General features: G+C 40.4%; 2 protein-coding genes across 3 annotated transcripts in view; both read right to left on the reverse strand.

Moving 5' to 3' along the window:
• The window catches only part of mta2 (metastasis associated 1 family, member 2), a 38490-nt gene extending 32167 nt beyond the window's left edge, over nt 1-6323 (reverse strand). Inside the window, exons 1-2 of one of the 2 annotated variants that reach the window (XM_046064176.1) lie at nt 6228-6323; nt 5906-6075 (exon numbers count right to left, since the gene is read on the reverse strand). In XM_046064176.1, coding sequence (XP_045920132.1) covers nt 5906-5933 — 28 coding nt within the window. In that variant the 5' untranslated portion in view covers nt 5934-6075; nt 6228-6323. The other variant, XM_046064177.1, reaches the window with a different exon arrangement.
• A 151-nt stretch (nt 6324-6474) lies between these two features.
• On the reverse strand, nt 6475-20254 carry eml3 (EMAP like 3). The gene is made up of 11 exons (XM_046064178.1): nt 20212-20254; nt 19700-19851; nt 19474-19599; nt 17576-17707; nt 17380-17447; nt 15955-16043; nt 14572-14669; nt 9553-9640; nt 9363-9461; nt 9120-9250; nt 6475-8340 (listed from the first exon to the last, which is right to left on the reverse strand). The coding sequence occupies exons 2-11, from the start codon at nt 19835-19837 to the stop codon at nt 8134-8136; spliced, it is 1176 nt and encodes a 391-aa protein (XP_045920134.1). The 5' UTR covers nt 19838-19851; nt 20212-20254; the 3' UTR covers nt 6475-8133.
• Nucleotides 20255-20556: the final 302 nt, after the last annotated feature.

The following is a 20556-nucleotide window of genomic DNA, read 5'->3' on the forward strand; positions in this document are numbered from 1 at the left end:
CATTTGACCTGGGACTGGATACCGATTGTACCCTTTCACACTGAAGACAGCAGCCAGATGTTAGCAGGTGTTAGTTGTTTTTTTTTTGCACTGTGTAAAAGGGGCTTGAGAGAGGCAGGGTGCTGATGGAATAATGATCCTTCCCTCAGCTAAACCTGATGTTGGACATAATCACATCGGCTGTGAAAAGGGATCCATTGGTTTAATATTAATGTAAATATCAGTGGGTAGAAAAAAATAAAATAAAACAAAAAACAAAAAGACAGTCTGCTGAAGCAGCCATGAGAGTTTGTTGTGGATGTATGCCGCTGGAGTGGCGCAGTGTGCCGGGTGCTTGAGGGTGAATGAAGAGGAGGAAGCCCTTTGACTAATCTCTGGGGAAGATAATGATCTTACATGCAGGCTGAACACTGTGTGCTTCTGGAGGACTGGTAATATAGGCACTCGTTCATATAGAACTGCCTGCACCAGTGAGCTGCAACAACAGAAGTCCCCACTGAACGCAAAACCCATGAACACTTACTTCCTAAATGTGAGCTCATTCTGACAGGTTGGAGTCAAACCACATTTCCAGTAATGCATAACTTATAAAATCCATTTGCATCGGCACACACTAGATCTTGTTTTGTCATGTGGGTCTACCTGTTTTTGACAGTCAAGTTTGTGGTGTGGTTTAGGGTTACTCTCTCTCTCTCTCTCCCGTCATATCGCTATCGCGTATGCTCCAGCTCGTTGTTGTATGTTTAACCCTTCCACTGCTGTACAGTTCTCTGCTGCTTTTCAAAATGCTGTTGAGACTCACTCTGGGTGCCCTCTTTCTTTTTATACATCGCCATTTTATTCGACCTGTCAAAAAGTCCTGGATACTGTCGCTCCATTTAAAATCAGATTCCAAACCTACACCTGAACCATGATTGACTTATGGTACTTATGCTGTCAGATGAGAATGCAGGAATGCTGCAGAGAGCAGTGTTTCCCCACAGATTGACACTGTGGCGGAGGCGGGGGGTGGTTATGCCGAATTTTGCATGCCTGCCGAGAATTGCATGAAAATGCATTAAAGTTCTGCTTTTAAACGCTATACTATTCAATAGTGATAAATGATCAGTATATATTTTATGAGCGTTAAGAATCGTTAATATATTATTACACTTACTAAGATTCAGCAAAAACGTGGCATTAACCGCGTTCAAACAATATGAACAGCAAAGTGTCCTAAAAGGACCATAATAAGTGAATGCATAATTCGGCTAAACGGATGTTGTAGGCTACCTGCCGAAATTTGCATCTACCTCTTTTCTCTGTATAAAAGAGCGCTGGCTTCTGCAGTTCACGGCAGGCATGCACCTGCGCTGCAAAACGTGACTAGACCTCGTAGGAGCAAGGCCTGATCGTTGTTCTAAGCTCACGCAGTCTACCGGAGGCAGATTGTGTCTGACTTAACGGCGTTGTTTTTATTCCCCTATTAAGTCGGCGAAAAGTCAGCCAGTTATGTGGAACGCACCTGTTGACTACCAGTTATACAGCGTGCTAACTTCAACAGCTGTTTTCCAAAGCTATCCTTATTAGCTAGGCTCCTTACATGCTTGCTATTAACTGTTTTGAAGATGGGTCTCCGACATTGACAACATTGTGTTGGACAGATTTGTGCAGCGGTGTTGTATGATACCAACCATTAAAATCACAGACAGGTCTGTTGTCCATGTTTGCGAGAGAGAGAGAGCGAGCGAGAGGATGTGCGCTGCAACCAAAAACAAATTTTAAAATGGGTCGCCAAATTTACTTGGGTGACTGTTATTCTACCTGGGCGGCCCACCAAAGTAAAGCCTATGTATGGGAAACACTGGAGAGAGGGGACAAAAAACAAGGACAGCTGGAGCAGATATCAGAACATTGTCATATTTTTCTAATATTATTTAAATAATCGTCCCCATTAATGTTATTCTTAATAACCCCCAATCTGCTTGTCTTGATATTCCCCTAGAAACCTGTGAAAAATGGCTCCACTTTTTTGTTGACACAACTGTGAACATCAGATCTCACCCCATCCTTTTGACCCGTCATCACCGTCACAAGCTCTCTGTTATAACCACTCTCAGCGTCTCTTACTCCTCCGAAGGAAATCATTGATGAGATGAAATTTTCAGCTCGTCCCACAGAGGTTGTCCCCCCTCGCCTTTTTAACTTTAAACAGCATCTTAGAGCCAAGAGGAAGACAGCAACGCTGTGTGTTGTTAGCTTCTCCAACATTACCTACCCAAGCTTTTATGTGGTATTCTCTACCACATACAGTATATGCGAGGTCGCTTATATGCAGCGATAAACACTCTGTAGCACATTACTGTGACACAGTCCAAATCTGCAGTGGGAGGCTGCATGAACACTGCAAAGAGGACTCGCCTTCAGTTGTTTTTTGTCTTGTTCTGATAATTGGCAAACTAGCAAAGCAGCTCCAGACAGAGAGGATCTCAGCGCTCCTGCAACTGAAGCTAACATCACAACAACAGCATGTCTTGGTGAGCTAGAAAGTAAGCTGGATGTCTGTGGTTAAGTCATTAAATGTTACTGACACACAAATCATGACTGGAACTGCTGGGGTAGTGTTGTGTGGCAGGGTGCAGGCCACTTTGTTTCCCCATTTACAAAACCAGGGCTGAGTACAAACACTGGTGCACGCGCACACCGTTTTAACGTAAACAGCCAGGCAGAGATTCTGCATCACAAAATATATTATAAAACTTTTACTGTAAATTATTGTTCTCAGGAAATAACATTTAACAAATAACTCAATAAGAATCAGACCAAGCATTCATTACAACATTCAGTTTTCCAAACTCAATTCTAAAGACACCAGCCAGTCAGTTCTCAGACTAAATATGTAGCCCTAAACAAAACTGCAGATTCACACATTTGAGTAACATTTTACTTTTTGGGTCTATTATTTCCCCAGAAAGAACTACTTAATTTGGTACCAACTGAAAAACTAGTCCATTTAAAACAGTAAATACTTCTGCTTTGTTCAGTTATTATTGGAAACATTAACTGAAATGTATGCTTGCCTGAATGCAGCCTGACCTGCTGTGCAATGATGACTAAAAGACTCCAGGTCACACAAGCAATTATATTAATTTATGCAAAATAATGTAGTAGTAATAATAATAATAATAATAAATAATAACTTCCTTGAGTGCCGGGATGATGTCATGAAATGTCATGTTTTGTCCAACCAACAGTTCAAACCCCCAGAAACATTCAGTTTCATGTAATGTGAAGGCAAGAAAAGCAGCATTCACATAATAAATAAAGATAAATAACCTAATTATTGCTCTAATTAAATGGAGTGGACCAGTTTAATATGGTCACTATTTTGCTCTGAGCGTCAGTTCGGTAAAGCTTCAGGCATGTTTTTGCTGTTGATGTACCTAAATGTAGCCATTTAGTAAATCTGCCACCAGTGTTGACATTTTGCAGGAGCTGGTTTTTGTTCCTCCGATCACTCAGCACCTGTATGTACACAGGTATGCAAAGATAATTTTTCTTGAAAGACTACACTTAGTTATAAAATACAAGTCTTCATAGAATTTTACCCTAAAATTAGTAGGAAATTAGAGAATTTATTAAACTGTGGTTGACATTTTCAAGGTTTGTACATCAGCTGTAAGGCTCCTCTACCCACAGCTACCCTTGAAACCATCTCTGCGCCCTACACAACTAACATTTTATGCATCTCGTTTATTGTCACCTGTAAGGGCCACAAGCAAAACAGCCACACTGAAGGACACTTCCTGCGGTGGCAGCAACACACACAGGCTCATGACGCTATATAAGAGAAGTGCGCTGACGAGATAGCGAGTTACTTTACAGCACAAGACACCATCACACCAGAGTGGAGACAATTAGTAGAATAGGGAAGTACACAACAGAGTGTTCAATGTAAGCACAAATGTGTCACATTAAGACTAGGTGTTAAAGGCTGAAAACTACCGAACAAAAGCTCTTTATTATCATCAAGGGATACTCAAATTATTCAATAAAACCCAAATTAGAGGTTGAGGTGTCTTATGCAGATTGAAACATACATTAACCAAACTGAGCAATTGTGAATAATCAATAGTTGATATTTTATAAAACCTCACTATCTCCTCTGCTACAGACAAGTGGTGCTCTTCTGCAGTGGATATGAGAGTTCCCGACTCATTGAGCATCATTCTAACCAGTGTACAAACTGAAACATGATGCACAATGCTACGTTATAGCAAACAGTTTACAGTTTAGTTTGTAGCATGCTATTATAACATTAGATATAATTATGCAGCACATTTTGTAGACTCATGTTTAATCAGCATGACCTAAATAGCCCACAGACTCTTGTGTGACCTTACAGAGCAATAAGCCTGTCACACTGTCTCATTGTCAATTTAGCCATCTCTGCCGCCACAAAGCCAGGCTCAAAGAACGTACGCCAAGTCCTAACATCATTACTAATGCTCAGAGACAATAAACACCAGTCACGCGCAGTGAAAAGGCGAGGCGCCAGATAAACACCCACTGAGAAGTGCAGGTCGACACACTTGTCCATATCGACAGGGGGGGGGGCAGAGGCGACAGTACACCAGGCAGCTAGCCATCTCTACCAGCGCTTCGTTTCTCTCCGGATTAATGGTGACGTTTGGAAAACCGGTTTTAGTAAACCACTCAGGTTAAGGTCTTAATAAAGGCTAACGTAACATTTCACAACGTGCTGAACTTACTGTTCATTGATTTAATGTTGCTGAGATGCTACGGTTTCCATCCAGTGGCAAAGTAACGTTTGCGGTACATAATGAAAGAAGACTGACACTGAATTTTTTTAGACTGGTAGCAAGTTAGTGTTAGCAAATTTAGTTAAGCCTTTTTGGGAATTAAGATGCTAAGTTGCGTGTTTCTCTTGTCGGTGTTTGGTAGTAAAGTTAACTAATTGTAAACAGTATACAGCTAGAGGTGGTTAACGTTACTCTTGATAAATTAACCACGTAACTTAGCTGCTAGTTTTTCAAGGAACAATCGCACCGGTTAACACATCACATACGGTACGTAGCGCCATGCTAACAAAACTTAGCAATCAAAGTTAGCTAGCACGTTGCACATGAAGTGATACGGCGGAGGCGATACTGAAATTAACCCACCCCACCGACAAAGCTATCCGTCCAGCATTAGCAAGCTACCACGGACGTTGCTCCAATTTATTGGATGCTGACCTCAACTAGCTAGCAGCTAATGCTAACTACCGTTGTGATCACTTCCAGGACGTTACCATATGTGAAGTTACAGACTCCAGAAGAAAACTTGACAAATTTACGTTACAGTTTCTTAGCTTAGTTACTTCCAACTAACAGTTACAAATACAATTCGGCAAACTAGCATCCACCGGCAGCATATATTTTACGTTAACGTTAAATACCAACTTTTAGAACCGGTTCACGCTGCTCAGCAGCCGTCCGCCGTGGTGTAACTTCACGTATTAATGTGAGGGAAAGTAGTCGCGGTAAGTAACGTTACCACGCCAATCTGTTGGAAAAGTAATAATCCCATAAATCAATAGTTTGACGTATTAATGTTAAAGCCACACTGGATGCATGAGCGTGTCTGGCTAAATGTAAGTGAATAGAAACTAGCTGTTAAGTCATAATGTAGGAGTATTTTTTTATTTATTTACCTATTGGCTAACTCACAATCCATTGTTTGGTATTTTAATAGGTTTGGCGTTCTTCCATGGCAAGAGTGGACGCACGTACGGACGCTAGGAAAGAGCTAGCATTAGTTAGCGGCTAACCGAACAGACAGCTAGCGGCTAGCTAACCACCTTGCTGTCGAAACGAACAATCACGTTGTGGGGGGTGTCTTAAAAATGTAAAACATTCCTTACCTCCCACTCGGTACATGTTGGCCGCCATTCTCTCGTAATCTTTATCAAAAGCAGTCCCAGGGTATTCCCCGATTGGGTAGAAAAAGGTCGATGGGATCTATTTTATTCCTTCATTTATCGTAGACACCCCCGCCGCGAAACAAAGCCGGCTCCGGGCACAACAAGCAGAGCTGTGGCGGGCAAAAAGTTGAAAGTTTCCGTTAGTAATGTTCCGGAGGTTAGCCCCCAAAAATTTAAGTCTTTGTTTTCGGTCCCTCGGACAACCTTCCTCTCCTCTTCCTCCCTCACTCACTCATTCACACACAGCTAGCCTGTCTCTTACTCCACTCTTCCTCCCATCCTCCGCTCCCAGCTTCATCCTCCTCTTCTTCACCTCCGCTCAGTTCAACACACACTCGCACGCAGAAAAGCACACACTCACTGCCCCCCTTCGTTCGTGCGCAAATCGTCATCTTCGGAGATGGTCGACAATCTCCGGTATCTCACAATTAACTTTTTCACTTGTCCTGGTTTAATCAACCGATTTATAAAACGAAAAAAAACAAACGCACGCGCGCATGACTACGATGTAGACAATTGGTAAAAGAGGAGCTAAGGTTTATTCACAAATGCAGTTTCCACATATTACACAAATGCACAGAGTAAAGGAAGTTACCACCAGATATAGACAAAGCTGGACATTGGGAATGTACCCAAACACATACAGCAGAAGCAAAGAAAACATGCCCCAAAATAAAAATCCTGAAAGCATTATGGAAATTATTATGCAATAGGTTATAAGTAATACTGTTGCATGGTGCATGTGGAGCAAGCAGAGGGGTTTCACATTACTGTTATTACACTAACACTATAAGAGTGATTACTTAAAGCAGACCTTCTTTAGCTTGTGACCCCTTAAAATGAAGCATGTCTATGAGCTGTGAGGTTTTATCTTGTAATTTACTTGAGTATTTCCATGTTCTGCTACTTTAAACTTCAACTCAAAGATATATCAGAGTGAAATACTTTTTTTGTTTTGCTTTTTGTCACTTCTTTTATTAAACTACAAGTACATTTAGCCCCATCTCACCCAGCTGAGCACAACAAGCTGACCTATTGTTAAAAACGTTAAAATTATGGTTTTGTTAATGCATTAGTAATAATAATCCAATTGTTATAATATATGGTATAAAACTGTCAGAGTGGCCATTGTGTACAGCAGTACACTAACTTTTAATTCTTCAAAACTTTTATTTATGAAACTTTAATATTTTCAAGCCAAATTTTTAGTTCCTGACTTTAGTTACATTGTTACCACATTGTGATATTGCTACTATAGTTTAGTAAAGGATCTGAGTCCTTCTTCCACCACTGTTGAGGGTATGTGATCCTGAGGGTTGAAACCACAGAAAAGACATTTATCAGCAGTTTGTAACTGAACTGTTCACTCTGGGATGCTGAGGTCTGGGACATGTAGTTTTGGAACCTGCCTTTATGCAACACTGCCCACAATTACTGGAGCAGCACTGCCCACTAGTGACACTTCTCACACAATACACTTTCCAGTCATCAGGTATTTTATTGGGAGCTTGACAGATAAAACATCACAGTATTCCCAATGTTGTCTTAAATATATAAAACTGTACTAAAGTAATTAACATTTCAAGTGTACTTATCTTCTGTTAGAGAAATTAATTAGTCAGAAATGCTGAGAGTTGATTTCACTGGAACAGGTTTCTCACAGTCTAACGCAAGCATGAAAACAGCTTCAGTATTCACTGATGTCAACCAAACACTGCTAAAATATAAAACATATGCAGAAAAGGTTATGAAAGGCCAGATGGCGTGTGCCACAATGCAGCACTTTGGTAAGTGTGATTAAAAAGATGAACTAAAACACGGGAATGTTTACTGAGACCAAAGTCTTAGTCACCATAGAAGTCAAATCATGTCACCGAACACACATGACCACTTCTAATGATCCTCACCACATATCCAACAGAAGGAACAAATCACACTGTCCAGTTTCACAAGGATGTACATGTTTATGGAGGTGTGGAAGTGTAGATTTCATATGGACATTTGTCCTGGAGAGGACTCCTCACACGTTCTGTATGAAACTGATGCGGCAGTGGCCCTGCAGAGGTCCGTCTGAACCGATAACTGTGGCTGCTGTCCAATGACTAACAGCCTCTCTGGCTGTGTTTAAACAGTTGAACCTCTGTCACAGTTAATTACACGTGTCCTTCCTAGCTGGTGGCAGGTTCTGGAGAGCTGGTGGACGTGGACGAGGCCGAGGCCAGTCTCTCCCTGCTGTCACCCACCCCTCCTCCCATCACCCTCCACTGAAGGATGCAGGTGTCCTTCCCGCCCATGGAGAGGAGATGGGAGTCATTGTGGGTGAAGCAGACGTTGGTGACGTGGCTGCCATGGCCCTCGTACTTGTGACTTGGTGCCTGGAGAGGAAAGAAAGAAAGAGACATTTTTGTTACCACGTTGAACCACACTGTCAACCCAAGTGTGTTTGCATGCACTTTCAAGACGGTTCCTAACTTCAGCTCGTCATTTTCAGTTCAATTTAATTCAATTCAGTTCAATTTAAAGGCACTTTCGTAGCATGGGAATCAGACGTTTACGTTACATTACATTTTCCCTCTCCTGTCAATCGCACAAGGTTTCCATGAGTCGTACTCCCAAAGCCCAGGTATTGGTATCGCTATCGGGAATAAGTCGTGTCGATGCATCTCTCGTCAGGAGGTATCAGAAGTCATTATTGTTAACATGTAGAATGGAAAAAGTTTGAATTTCAGACGGTGATCATCATTTAGCCGACGCTTTTGTACAAAGCGACTTACAATTGCTATATATATCAGAGGTCACACGCCTCTGGAGCAACTAGGGGTTAAGTGTCTTGCTCAGGGACACATTGGTGGATGTGTCACAGTGGGGTCTCTCACACCAAAGGCATTTGTCTTATCCTGTGTTACATCTCCACCCCCAAAAAATAAACTTTAAAGCAGTGACAAAATGTTGCTCTGCTACAGTAAACTGTGAATGTTTACTGAAGACAGACAGGTTTGTCTAAATTTTTGTTTGCATGTGTCAATCCTAAACAGGGTTTTCCGCTTTGTGTTAAGGAAGCAGTTAAAGAACAATATTTGCTCTGAAAGTAAAGGCAGCCAAAGTAAACAGGCCGGTTTCCCTCTAAAGTAAGTGTGATCTATATGAGCGGTACCTTAGGTTTAGGACAGGGGTACTGGAAGAGGTGGACTTTACAGAAGTCATCAGCCACGGCCACCACCCTCTCACTGTGAGAGCGACACAGGGCGTTGATGTCTGTGCCGTCTGAGCCCTCCATCCACACACCTGGAACACCACAGCAACACAGTCATCCATCTGACTTGACAGAATAACACCAGCTTGTTCGGGGCGACTGAAGTCACAACACATGAAAGAACAAACATGTTTTATTTCTTACCAATGACGTGGAAGCCCAGCACACACGTATAGGAGGCCCATTCTCTGTCTTTACTCTCAAAGCGATTCCTCAACAGTTTACATCCTCCTGCTATGTCCCCTGTCAAAAATACATTCATCTTCAGAGTCACAACAGCAAATTGTCATGCAGTTTGAGGATTTTAGTCCAAAAAAGAGACTTGTTCACTTACAGTAAAGGATCTCATAGTCGCCTGAATTAGACATGATGTACTTTCCATCTTTGGACCAATCCAGGTGAGTTATGAAGCTGGAGTGACCCTGATTGGACAGATAGGCACAGGCAGTGTCACTTAATGCTCTATGGCCCTGTGAAATCAATGCTGTCAACAAGTCTTGTGTGCAGACCCAAACCAACAGTGTGACTGACCCTTCTACAGTAGACAGGTGAAACTCTGGATAAGGGATCTAATTCTGTGTTTGCAGTTAGATTCACTCTGAGGAGTACACATTATACCAGACATTTCGTCAAGACTGGCAACTATTTATCACACATGTGGAGAAGTGCACACACATTGACTGAATGTTGCTGAAACATCACCACACATTCACGGTTTTGTATTTTATTTTATTTTAAACTGAATATGTTTACTTATTTATGTATTATTTTTTAATTCTTGTAATTCATTTTCTTTTCAGGACAAGCTGTGTGGGTAGGTAGGAGGTTTAGTGTTGTTGAAGTGTTCTCCATATGAAGTTATTATGACAGGGATTCAGGAACAAGATCACGCCTCTCTCTCTCTCTCTCTCACTAATCTAATCCAACCTCCTGCGCCTCACTCAATTCCCTCAATTCTGTGCCCCCCTAATCCAATCACCTGTACATACGTGAATATAAGCTCGTCTAATCTCTTTCTCTCCCCTTCTCTAAATGGGCAGCACAGTGGCCCTGGGTTCGAATCTCGGTCATCCCTATGTGGAGCTTGCCTGTTTCCGCTGGGTGCTCTTGTTTCCTCCTGCCTTCCTTCCTCAAAGATGTGTCTGCTACAGTTACAAATTCCTCCAAAGTATTCATATTCTTTTTCTACCACAGGAACTGCAGGGGAATGATACACTGTAAAAAAAATCTGTAATAAAGTTTTATTCCTTTTTTTCCCTTGTATTTTTAAAATATCAAAAAATTGCAAAAAAAAATGTGAATTTACATGTCTAATGTAAAATAACATGAAAAACCTGTATCTGTGATTAACCATAACATTTCTGTTATTTTAAAGAAAATATTGGGTTTTTTGACATAAACAAACAATACATTCAGGAATTTCCCGTATTTTCACAAATATTATTTTTATTATTTAAAATAAAAAACTGTTAAAAATAAGTTTAATACTGTAAAAACATTTCTTAAACTTGGTACAATTAGTAACAGTTAACCGTAACAAAAAAGGATTGTTCTGTAACTTGTCATAGATTTTCTTGTTATTTGACAAATATCTCCTTTAATTATGGATATTTAGAAAATAAAAACATTGAATAAATGTTATTTTAATCAGTATATAGTGTCTACAAGTTTGTTAAACTGTCCAAACACAGTTTTGATCATTGAAAACAGCCATAACTACTGTAATTTCACAGCTTTTTTCACAGCATTACAATTTAGATTAACATAGTATATAATTCCCCCGAAGTGGTAAAATTACAGAAAGGTAATATTTAATTTATTGTTAAATGACAGGCGTTTACACCTTTTATTGGGGGTTAAAAAAGAAAACTTCCTGTAAAATTACAGGTTTGTGATGAAAAATTTATTTTAATGCCATTTGACAGATACTTGATTGAAGAGTCTTAGCTATAGGTGTCTTATCAAAACCTAAAGTAAACATATTTAAATCCTGTTTTTTCATAATTAAAAATGACCACATTATATCCATTTATCCTATAATAGAGACCAGAAACCCATTTTGAGTAATCTTGTACTAGGGTTATTTATGACAGTTTGACTTACTTAATTTTAGCAAACTCAGACATTTATTCATTTAGCTGATGCTTTTATCTAAAGCGACTTACAATTTAGGTCGCACGCCTCTGGAGCAACTAGGGATTAAGTGTCTTGCTCAGGGACGCAATGGTAGATGGGTCACAGTGGGGGATCGAACTTGAGTCTCTCACACCAAAGGCATGTGTCTTATCCATTGCGCCATCACCACCCCACAGACCTTTTAAAGTACCACTACAATACAAATTCCCACATCTGATACTATTTATAGACCATTTATTCAGTTCCATGCTCACGACAAAGAAGTCAAACATTTCAGTGTAAAGAATTGTTCTCCTGAAACAGAAGTAGTTTAGTTTTTATATACCTTATTGACGACATTTTCAGATCTATTCATTAGAAACCTAACTGGGTCAACATAAAGAATATTTTGGATACTGTTAGACACAGCTCCAAGATTAAAGTGCAATCTGAATGTAAAGTAATTGGAAAGTATTTCTTAAAATGCTGGCATTTTGCTTTGATAGGACTGTACAGAGACAAGAAAGGCAAAGGAGAGGGGGAAATGGTGGTTTTACATACAGTGCACAATCCAAAGACTTCTTCCCTGGTTTCAATATGATATTTTATGACTTTCTAAAGCCAGTTTTTGTATCTAGTAAATGTTGTTACGGCTGTATGCGTTTCTCTGTGCTGTGCATCCTTGTTCCTTTTTCTGTCCTCTAGTTCTGCCCCAGGAGTGCTACAGCTGATTGCTGAATTAGGTCCACCTGGCCTTGCAAGGCAGTGCACAACTGTGTGCACGGGAGTTGGGGAAGTCCAAAATTTCTAAAATAAGTTGGTATACAAAAAAGATGCAAATATATGCAGTAGAAAGACAAGTGCAAATGTGAAGTTTTTCTTGGTAGTCCAAAAGTTTTTGGTATGCAAGCCAAAAGTACATTTTCAGATTCGACTGACTTTGCACAACAACACCTCTGGATGACCTAAATAAACCACTTGGGTTCTTAGCTCAATTAGAAAACATAAACAACGGCAAACAAAATCAACAGTATATCTATCCAAGGTCTGCAAGACATTAAGTTTCCCTTAATAATTGGTATGGTGACCAAATTCTGGAAATGTGTTAGTCCATAGCACTCTCCACAGAATTGGAGAAGAATTCAAGTCTGGCGGCTACATGGCTGCAAAAATGACAGATCAGATAACGACTCCCCCTCCACCAGCTCTTCCATTAAGTGTGAGCAATAAGCAAAAGGCAGATGATCTACACTAGCTTGCCGTTCCTTACATCCAAAAAGCTTGACAGCGTTTGATTTACAATATAACTACATTGATAAATAGGACTGTGTGATCTGACGGTATACACTATATTGCCAAAAGTATTGGGACACCCCTTCCAAATCATTGAATTCAGATGTTTCAATCACTTCCACGGCCACAGGTGTATAAAATCAAGCACCTAGGCATGTGGACTGCTTCTACAAACATTTGTGAAAGAATGGGTCGCTATCAGGAGCTCAGTACATTCAAGCTTGGTACCTGTGCAATAAGTCCATTTGTGAAATTTCCTTACTACTAAATATTTCAAGGTCAACTGTTAGTGGTATTATAACTAAGTGGAAGTGATTTGAAGAAACTCAGCCTTGAAGTGGTAGGCCACATAAAATCACAGAGCGGGGTCGGCGCATCTGCAGAAGCTGCCAACTTTCTGCAGAGTCAACAGCTACAGACCTCCAAACGTTGTGTGGCCTTCAGATTAGCTCTAGAACAGTGCGTAGAGAGCTTCATGGAATGGGTTTCCATGGCCGAGCAGCTGCATCCAAGCCAAGTGCAATGCAAAGCGTCGGATACATGGTGAAAAGCACGCCGCCACTAACTAGTGCAGTGAAGACGTGTTCTCTGGAGTGACGAATCACGCTTCTCTGTCTGGCAATCTGATGGATAAGTCTGGGTTTGGCGGTTGCCAAGAGAATGGTGCTGGCCTGACTGCATTGTGCCAAGTTTGTGTTTTAGGTGTTTTTCAGGGGTTGGGCTTGGCCCCATAGTTCCAGTGAAAGGAACCGTTAATGCTTCAGCATACCAAAACATTTGACAATTTCATGCTCCCAGCTTTGTGGAAACAGTTTGGGAATGGTCCCTTCCTGTTCCAACATGACTGCGCACCAGTGCACAAAGCAAGGTCCGTAAGATGGATAAGTGAGTTTGGTGTGGAGAACTTGACTGGTCTGCACAGTCCTGACCCCAACCCGATAGAACACCTTTGGGATGAATTAGAGCGGAGACTTCGAGCCAGGACTTCTCGTCCAACATCTGTCCCTGACCTCACCAATAGAAGAATGGTCCAAAAGTCCAATGAACACACACACACAGCTGATTACCAGTTTTAGAACAGTATTTTGACGGAAAATCTAGTATTTGCGTATTAACGCGTATTTGCGTTGGGTGTTGTATCATTCTTTTTTACAATATATATTGATAAGATTTTTATGTTAAATTATATAATAAAACTCAATTAAAAGCAGCACTCTACTATAAATTTTAAGCCTGATTATTTGTATTATAGCAGTGTTCAGCTATATTTAAAGGTAATTTAATTGTTTTTACAGGTGTATATATTCTTAATTACAATAAAAGCCCCAACAATTGCACAACATTTTATGTAAAATTAAAGTTACAGACTTGTCATTATGGAATATTTCCATATTTTTACGAGTTGGTTATTTACTGTTATGTAACGGTATTTTTCCGGCGCCCCAGCTGCCGGAATATTTCCGTTCTTTTATGAGTTGGTTATTTACTGTTATGTAACGGTATTTTTCTGGCGCCCCAGAATATTTCCGTTTTTTCACTTTTTTTTGTGAGTACAGTGTAAGCAAGCTGCTTATCTAAACCCACACCCTGAGTCTCGACCCCCAGGTTCCCACCCACCACAACCCTAACCAACCCCTCCATCCTATTTCTCCTAAACCTCCTCATTATCTGAATAATGATTATCTGAATATACTGTATACCTTTTTATCCCTCACAATTGGCGTGGTCTTGTTAGTGCATGTACCACTGGACTGATAAATGATATCCTGACTGTTCTAAGATGAAAATCTGACTTCTAAAGAAATGCCTAAGTAGTTAGCATTCGCAGTGAAAGCCACTATGGCTGAACAGGCAGAGAGCAAAACACAATTACAGAAGGTCAGGAGGGATAAAGGGAAAATCCAAAGACCAAATGGGCACGTTTAGGATTTGATATTTAACTCACATTACATTTCCCGAAGCGGGTGTAACGCCGGCCTCTCTCTGTCACACTGTAGATGTAGATGAAGTTGTCATGGGATCCAACAGCTAAAAAGCTGCCATCTGACAACACAAGAGGGCATTCACACAGTTACAGGGGGTTTCCACAGTATATTTCTCTTAGGGTCCATGTTTTTCCCCATTCAGTGCAGAAAGTGAACTGAAATGTAATTTAGACTGATGTTTTGGCTTTGTCAAACACTGGCCTGCTCTTAACGTTTGGATTGTGGCTATGGTTCAGTCACCAGCCCCATCTCTGCTAAAACCTTGGCCATAACCACTCTGGTTTAGGCACAAACATGCATATGAGCGTCCCCATTTTGAATCTAGCTGTGGATTTTATGCCTCTCTCTCTTGTTTCCTGTCATCTATAGAAGTAATAAAAAATAACCATATACAGTATAAACAGAACACTACATACATAGTATATGCACTCTATACAGCCTGGTATAGAGTATGAGGAGCTGGATACCATATTGTGCCAGACAGATTTTACTTTAACAAGAGAGTATTAATATACTCCTTTGTCTGTTTTATTATTTATTGAAATTTATTTGTCACCGGGGTCAGAGATGGGGATGGGGGACAGAAATACCACACAAACAGACAGTTCAGAGAGAGGGCAACACCTGCAAGAGAACGGGGAGGGGGGGGTGGGGACAACAGGAAATAGCAGAAGGAAACACCAATTGCAGAAAGCAACAAAACCTGCAAGAGAACGGGGAGGGGGGCTTGGGGCGGAGAAAAACAAACAAAAACAAATAAACAACAAACAAACAAAAACAAAGAGACAAGCAGCCAAACAGCAACAATAAACAGCTGACATAGGAAGACAACTGAAAGAGAAATGAAAACAAGAAACAATCAAGCAAAATAAATAAACAAACAACACAGCACAGCTGTGACAGCTGGAATAATAACAATTAATTTAAATAAGTAACTGAAAGAAAAGCATCATGAAGAATTCTACCAAGGACAACCTGCATTTGGTTGTGTGTGTGTCTGTATGTGAGACTGTGTGTGTCTGTGTGCGTGTGGGTGAATGTGTCTGTATGTGTGTGTGCATAAGCCTGTTACAGAATGTAGTTCTTAGTAAAAGTGGGACGCCACAACCGCGCCGCACACTCAGAACACTCTTAACTCAAGGTCAGTTTTCCCAAGTTTTCCCAAGCTTTCCCAAAATGGAGCACTACCTCCAAGTGGAATGTGTTTTGTGTGAAGAAGCTCATCAATAGAAACCCAGAGAAAATAGTTACACCAGTCACATAACAGCATCTGTCTTTTCCTGCAATGTTACAGTCAGAATTCTGAGGGGAGAAGCAATAAAACGCTGGCAGTGAAGCCTGACCTGGTGAGTATCTCATGACAGACAGCTGCTCGTTCCCATCAATGGACTCCAAGACCACTTCTCTGGTCAGCAGGTCAAGGACCATCCACCTGTTACAGGGGGATGGGAGAGGATAATCAGCAATGGCAGGGAGAAGTGCTCTATAGTGCTCTTTCTTGCCTTGTCTTTTCACTCACATCTATGCAATAGCATAGAAAGATTATATACTTGTTGCTGTAAACCAGGATTATTAAATTATATGAATAGTTTATATTCAACATTTAGGGAAATATGTTAATTTGCTTAATTTCTGAGTGAGAAATTGATATATGCCTCCGGTCTACATGTTAAAGCTGCACTAATGTATATTAATATTTTATATTAAGTATCAAATGACGTCACTCGTAGTGATGAACCCACAGAGAACAGCTCTACAGAGCTGTTTAGCATCTTTGAGCTCATGGTTTTGGTTTTGTTTACAGCAGGCTGCTTTCAGTGAAGAAGCTCTGATAAACCCACTGGACACCACCTGCTCAGCACCAGATAGCAGACTGGTGAACATAGTGGTGCATTCAGCAGCTGAAGAGACAGATGTTTTTATCAGAAGTAGGTGGAGAACAAAAGAGAAGTAAAAGAGTGAATACTGGAAATTTGTTGCTTTGTGCATACTGAATGTTTAATTAGGGGTTTGCTACCATGTTAGCCATAAAACCTTAATAAGGTGACAATATGTCAGATGTGTTCACAGCTTGAAAAAAATGACTGCTCTAAATACAAATCTTTTTTTAAAGGTAATGTCTTCCTGTCCGTTTAACATCCCCTCAACATTGTATCAAACTTCTTGTGGGTGATGCGGGTTTGTGAGAATGTTGTGCGGGATGGTTGGTAATTGAGAGCCTCTTTTCCTTTTTCTTTTTGTGTGAATGTATGTCTCCTGGATGCCTGTATCTCGAGATTGTTTTTTTCTTTGTTTGTAGAACCATTTGTATGTTCTGTGTTGGACACCTTTGAAAACGAGATGGTTCATCTCAAGGGTGTTATTCATGAACAAACGAAGCTGGAGTCAAGCCAGGGTTAGCCTAGGTTAGCATAAAGAATAGAAATACGGGGAAACTTTGCTTGAGCCATACTCGATTTGAGGTCGTACAGGGATTTACATGCTGGAACTGCTTTCAGTCTTTATGCTAAGCTAGGCTAATCACATGTTGACTCAAGCTCACCATCGCACACATTGATATGATCGATATGAACACATCTGAACAGGTCATTCCTGGAAAGAAAGGGAATAAGCTTACTCCCTTTAAAGTTTAAAGTGTCTTTTAGTACATGCTCATACTGTGCAAATTGCTATATCCCCCCTCCCCATTATCTTTAAGTTTTACTTAATTTCTTTCAGCTCATAGATTGCTTTGAGTGTAATATTGGTGGGACTTTGTGTTGTATTACCTTCCTGTGTTGAGGCCGACTGAAACCACTGAACCATTAGGGCAGAAACCAGCACACAACCCATACTCCTGTCAGAGACACACATGGCTAGTTAACAGTATGTGTTAGCAGTATCTGACAGCACATTCATTTATTCAAATGTAAGCGCTGACAAATATCCCAACTGATGAAAAAAATCCAGTATCAGTGGATCTACCTCCAGGGTGATGCACCAGTCCAGCTTGTGTTCCTCTGCGTTCCACAAACACACTTGCCTGTCGTGACCACAGGTGAGGAAGATGTTCTGAGAGGGGTGTGTAGCCAGCCCCCACATCTCATCTACATGGCCCTGAGAAACAAACACACACACACATCAGTCTACAGTTCATTCATATCCCAATGCATCAGTTTCACTGCAACCATACTGCATTGTACATTACATCTTGCATCACAAAGTGATCTAAGCAGCTGTGAATAGCAGCCATGATGCATTGGCAACAGTTAATTTAAGTCCCATTGGATATGACCACATACTTGGTGTATTGTGGTGTGTCTGCAAAAGTGTCCCTGACTACACTAAAAACTGCCAGGGTCCAATTTTATAACAACTGATCTTAATTCAATTCAATAAATCTTTATTGTCCCCAGAAGGCGATTCTGTTGTAGCATAAAAAAACACACGGGAGAAGCTGCAGACAAGCCAGTGCCATCTTCTTTCTACTAAAAATAAGAATTTACAAAAACTTATAAAGCATTACTTAAATATTTGTATGTGATTGTTTTCGTGGGTTTAGGATTAATTATTCTACTTATATTATTATATTACTTTTATATTTACTTTTGCTGATTTGCTTTTTAAATTGACAATACATTTTGACCTTGATTTGTCTCTATAGACGTCTGTGGTGATGAGCACACTTTAAATATGTGGCTTATTTAAATGTCTGTAAACCGTGCTGAATATTAAAGATGTGTACATTACTAAGCTTCAGTGTCTTCAACCACACAAATGTTTTAGACTTGGAGTTGTTCATAAAATTATTCTGCATATTTGCCAACAATTCTCTGGTTTCAGCTTTTGCAGTGTGAGGATCCACTCCTTTTCTCTGATTTATATCATAGCAAACTGAGTAACATGGGTTTTGGACAGATGGTCAGACAAAACAAGACGTGAAGACATCAACTTATGCAGAAGATGGTTTCTAATGAAATCTACTGTATGCATTCATACTCCAAAGAGGATAAATGGAAATGACCTCATGGCCTTTTCTCCTGCACTACTCTCAGAACAAACATTTTTAGCTCCACTCCCGAGAAGGCTCTAAAAACAACAAAATCATGTTGGTCAAATAAATGCTGTTCATTCTATCCAACACTTGTATGGTGTAGTAGTCACTGGAGTTGGAAGTGGTTTCAGTTTCCCACACATAAAAATCAAATGTGAGCAGCAAGCCAAATTCCAGTGGTCAGTAGAGACTTTGCTAAAAAGCATTCTGATGCCAGACTAGACAAGTGGCTCCGCTAGACAGGGCCCTGCCTTAAAGTGACGATGCTTAATCAGGAACCAGTTACTATTTATGAATGGCAGTTTTTCTGCAATGACCATTTAAGATACTACTAGTGCTGCTTTCAATTAAAACAAGGGGTGACTGTAATTGTGAAGAAGTCACAGGAAGTGCAATGCAATTATCACTGATCACTCATTGAAAAAAAGGCACAATCAGGAGCAGCCACAGTGAGCTGCAGGTGACAGGCTGCACTCCTCCAACTCTTCAGAAAGGTTACCACTGTGTCCTGCGGAAAACTACTCACAGGACACAGTAAAACTACATACTGACTAGCTACTTCATTAAAACAATATTAGCTTGTTTGGCTGCAGTTGTCAGTTACACCCGTTTCTCTTCTGTTGTATTGCTAACAGTAGCTGCTCAAGGAGTGATTGCTGTAGTATTAAACAGCACTTGTCGTCCATTCCTTTATTATTGGTTCAAATACATACAGCATACAAAATCATTTAGCTATTTCAATCAGATAATATTTAATCTTAAAATACCTGCAGGTGGCAAGCATCCAAAAACTTGACAATGCTAATGCACAACCACACTGTTCGCATACCTGTACTATGGCAACAAATCCGTCTGAGAAGGTGCCTCTGAGGATGGCGTTACGGGTTGTACCAACTAATAGTTCCTCCCCATCCACATCTGCAATGGTACGGACTGCCCCATATTTTTCTGGAATCTGGACAAATAATCACATTAATCACCAATCCTTTCCCTCTTAAGTGAACGTAGCTTCACAGAGCCCTCCACCAACAGCATCACACACAGTTGTGGTTCACCTCACACTCTCTCTCGGGTGCCAGATCAGCGCTCCAGCGGATGATCTTACGATCTTTCCCTCCGCCACTGAGCAGAGCCCCGCCCTGCAGGGAGCACAGGGTGAACACGCTGCCTTCATGGGCTCTGGTCTGTCGCATGATCTGGAAGGTCTCTGTGGGAAATGATAAAAGACACATTGGAGGCCGAATATAATGTGTGTATATGTAAATAATAATAATAATAATAATGATAATAATAATCTTTATTTGTAGAGAACTTTTCAAAAACAAGTTACAAAGTGCCTTAACAAGTGTAAAGACAATAATACTCAAAAGACAATAATACAAAAACAATACAAGATAAAAGCATGAAAACATTGAAAAGACTAAAATACACATTTAAGATAAATATAAAACTAGTAAAATACAATAAAATAAAAGGGATAAAATAAAGTCAAATAAGATCAGGAAAGGCTCTCCTATAAAAGTATGTTTTAAGAAGGGACTTAAAAGAGTTCACTGACTCAGCCGACCTGATTTCCTCGGGCAGGCTGTTCCAGAGCCTCGGGGCCCTGACAGCAAACACTCTGTCCCCTTTAGTTTTCAGTCGAGACTCTGGAACAGACAACAGACCTCTGCCCGAGGATCTCAAGGTACGTGCTGGTGTGAATGGGACTAAAAGTTCAGAAATATAACAAGGCAAGAGGCCATGAAGAGCTTTAAAAGTGATCAATAGAATTTTAAAGTCAATTCTAAAACATACTGGGAGCCAGTGTAATGAAGCTAAAATAGGAGTAATGTGGTCATATTTCTTTGTTCTGGTTAAAAGCCTGGCAGCTGAGTTCTGGACAGTCTGGAGTCGATCAATAGATTTTTGG

Source organism: Micropterus dolomieu, linkage group LG12 (assembly GCF_021292245.1).
Source record: "Micropterus dolomieu isolate WLL.071019.BEF.003 ecotype Adirondacks linkage group LG12, ASM2129224v1, whole genome shotgun sequence".
Lineage (NCBI taxonomy): Eukaryota > Metazoa > Chordata > Actinopteri > Centrarchiformes > Centrarchidae > Micropterus > Micropterus dolomieu.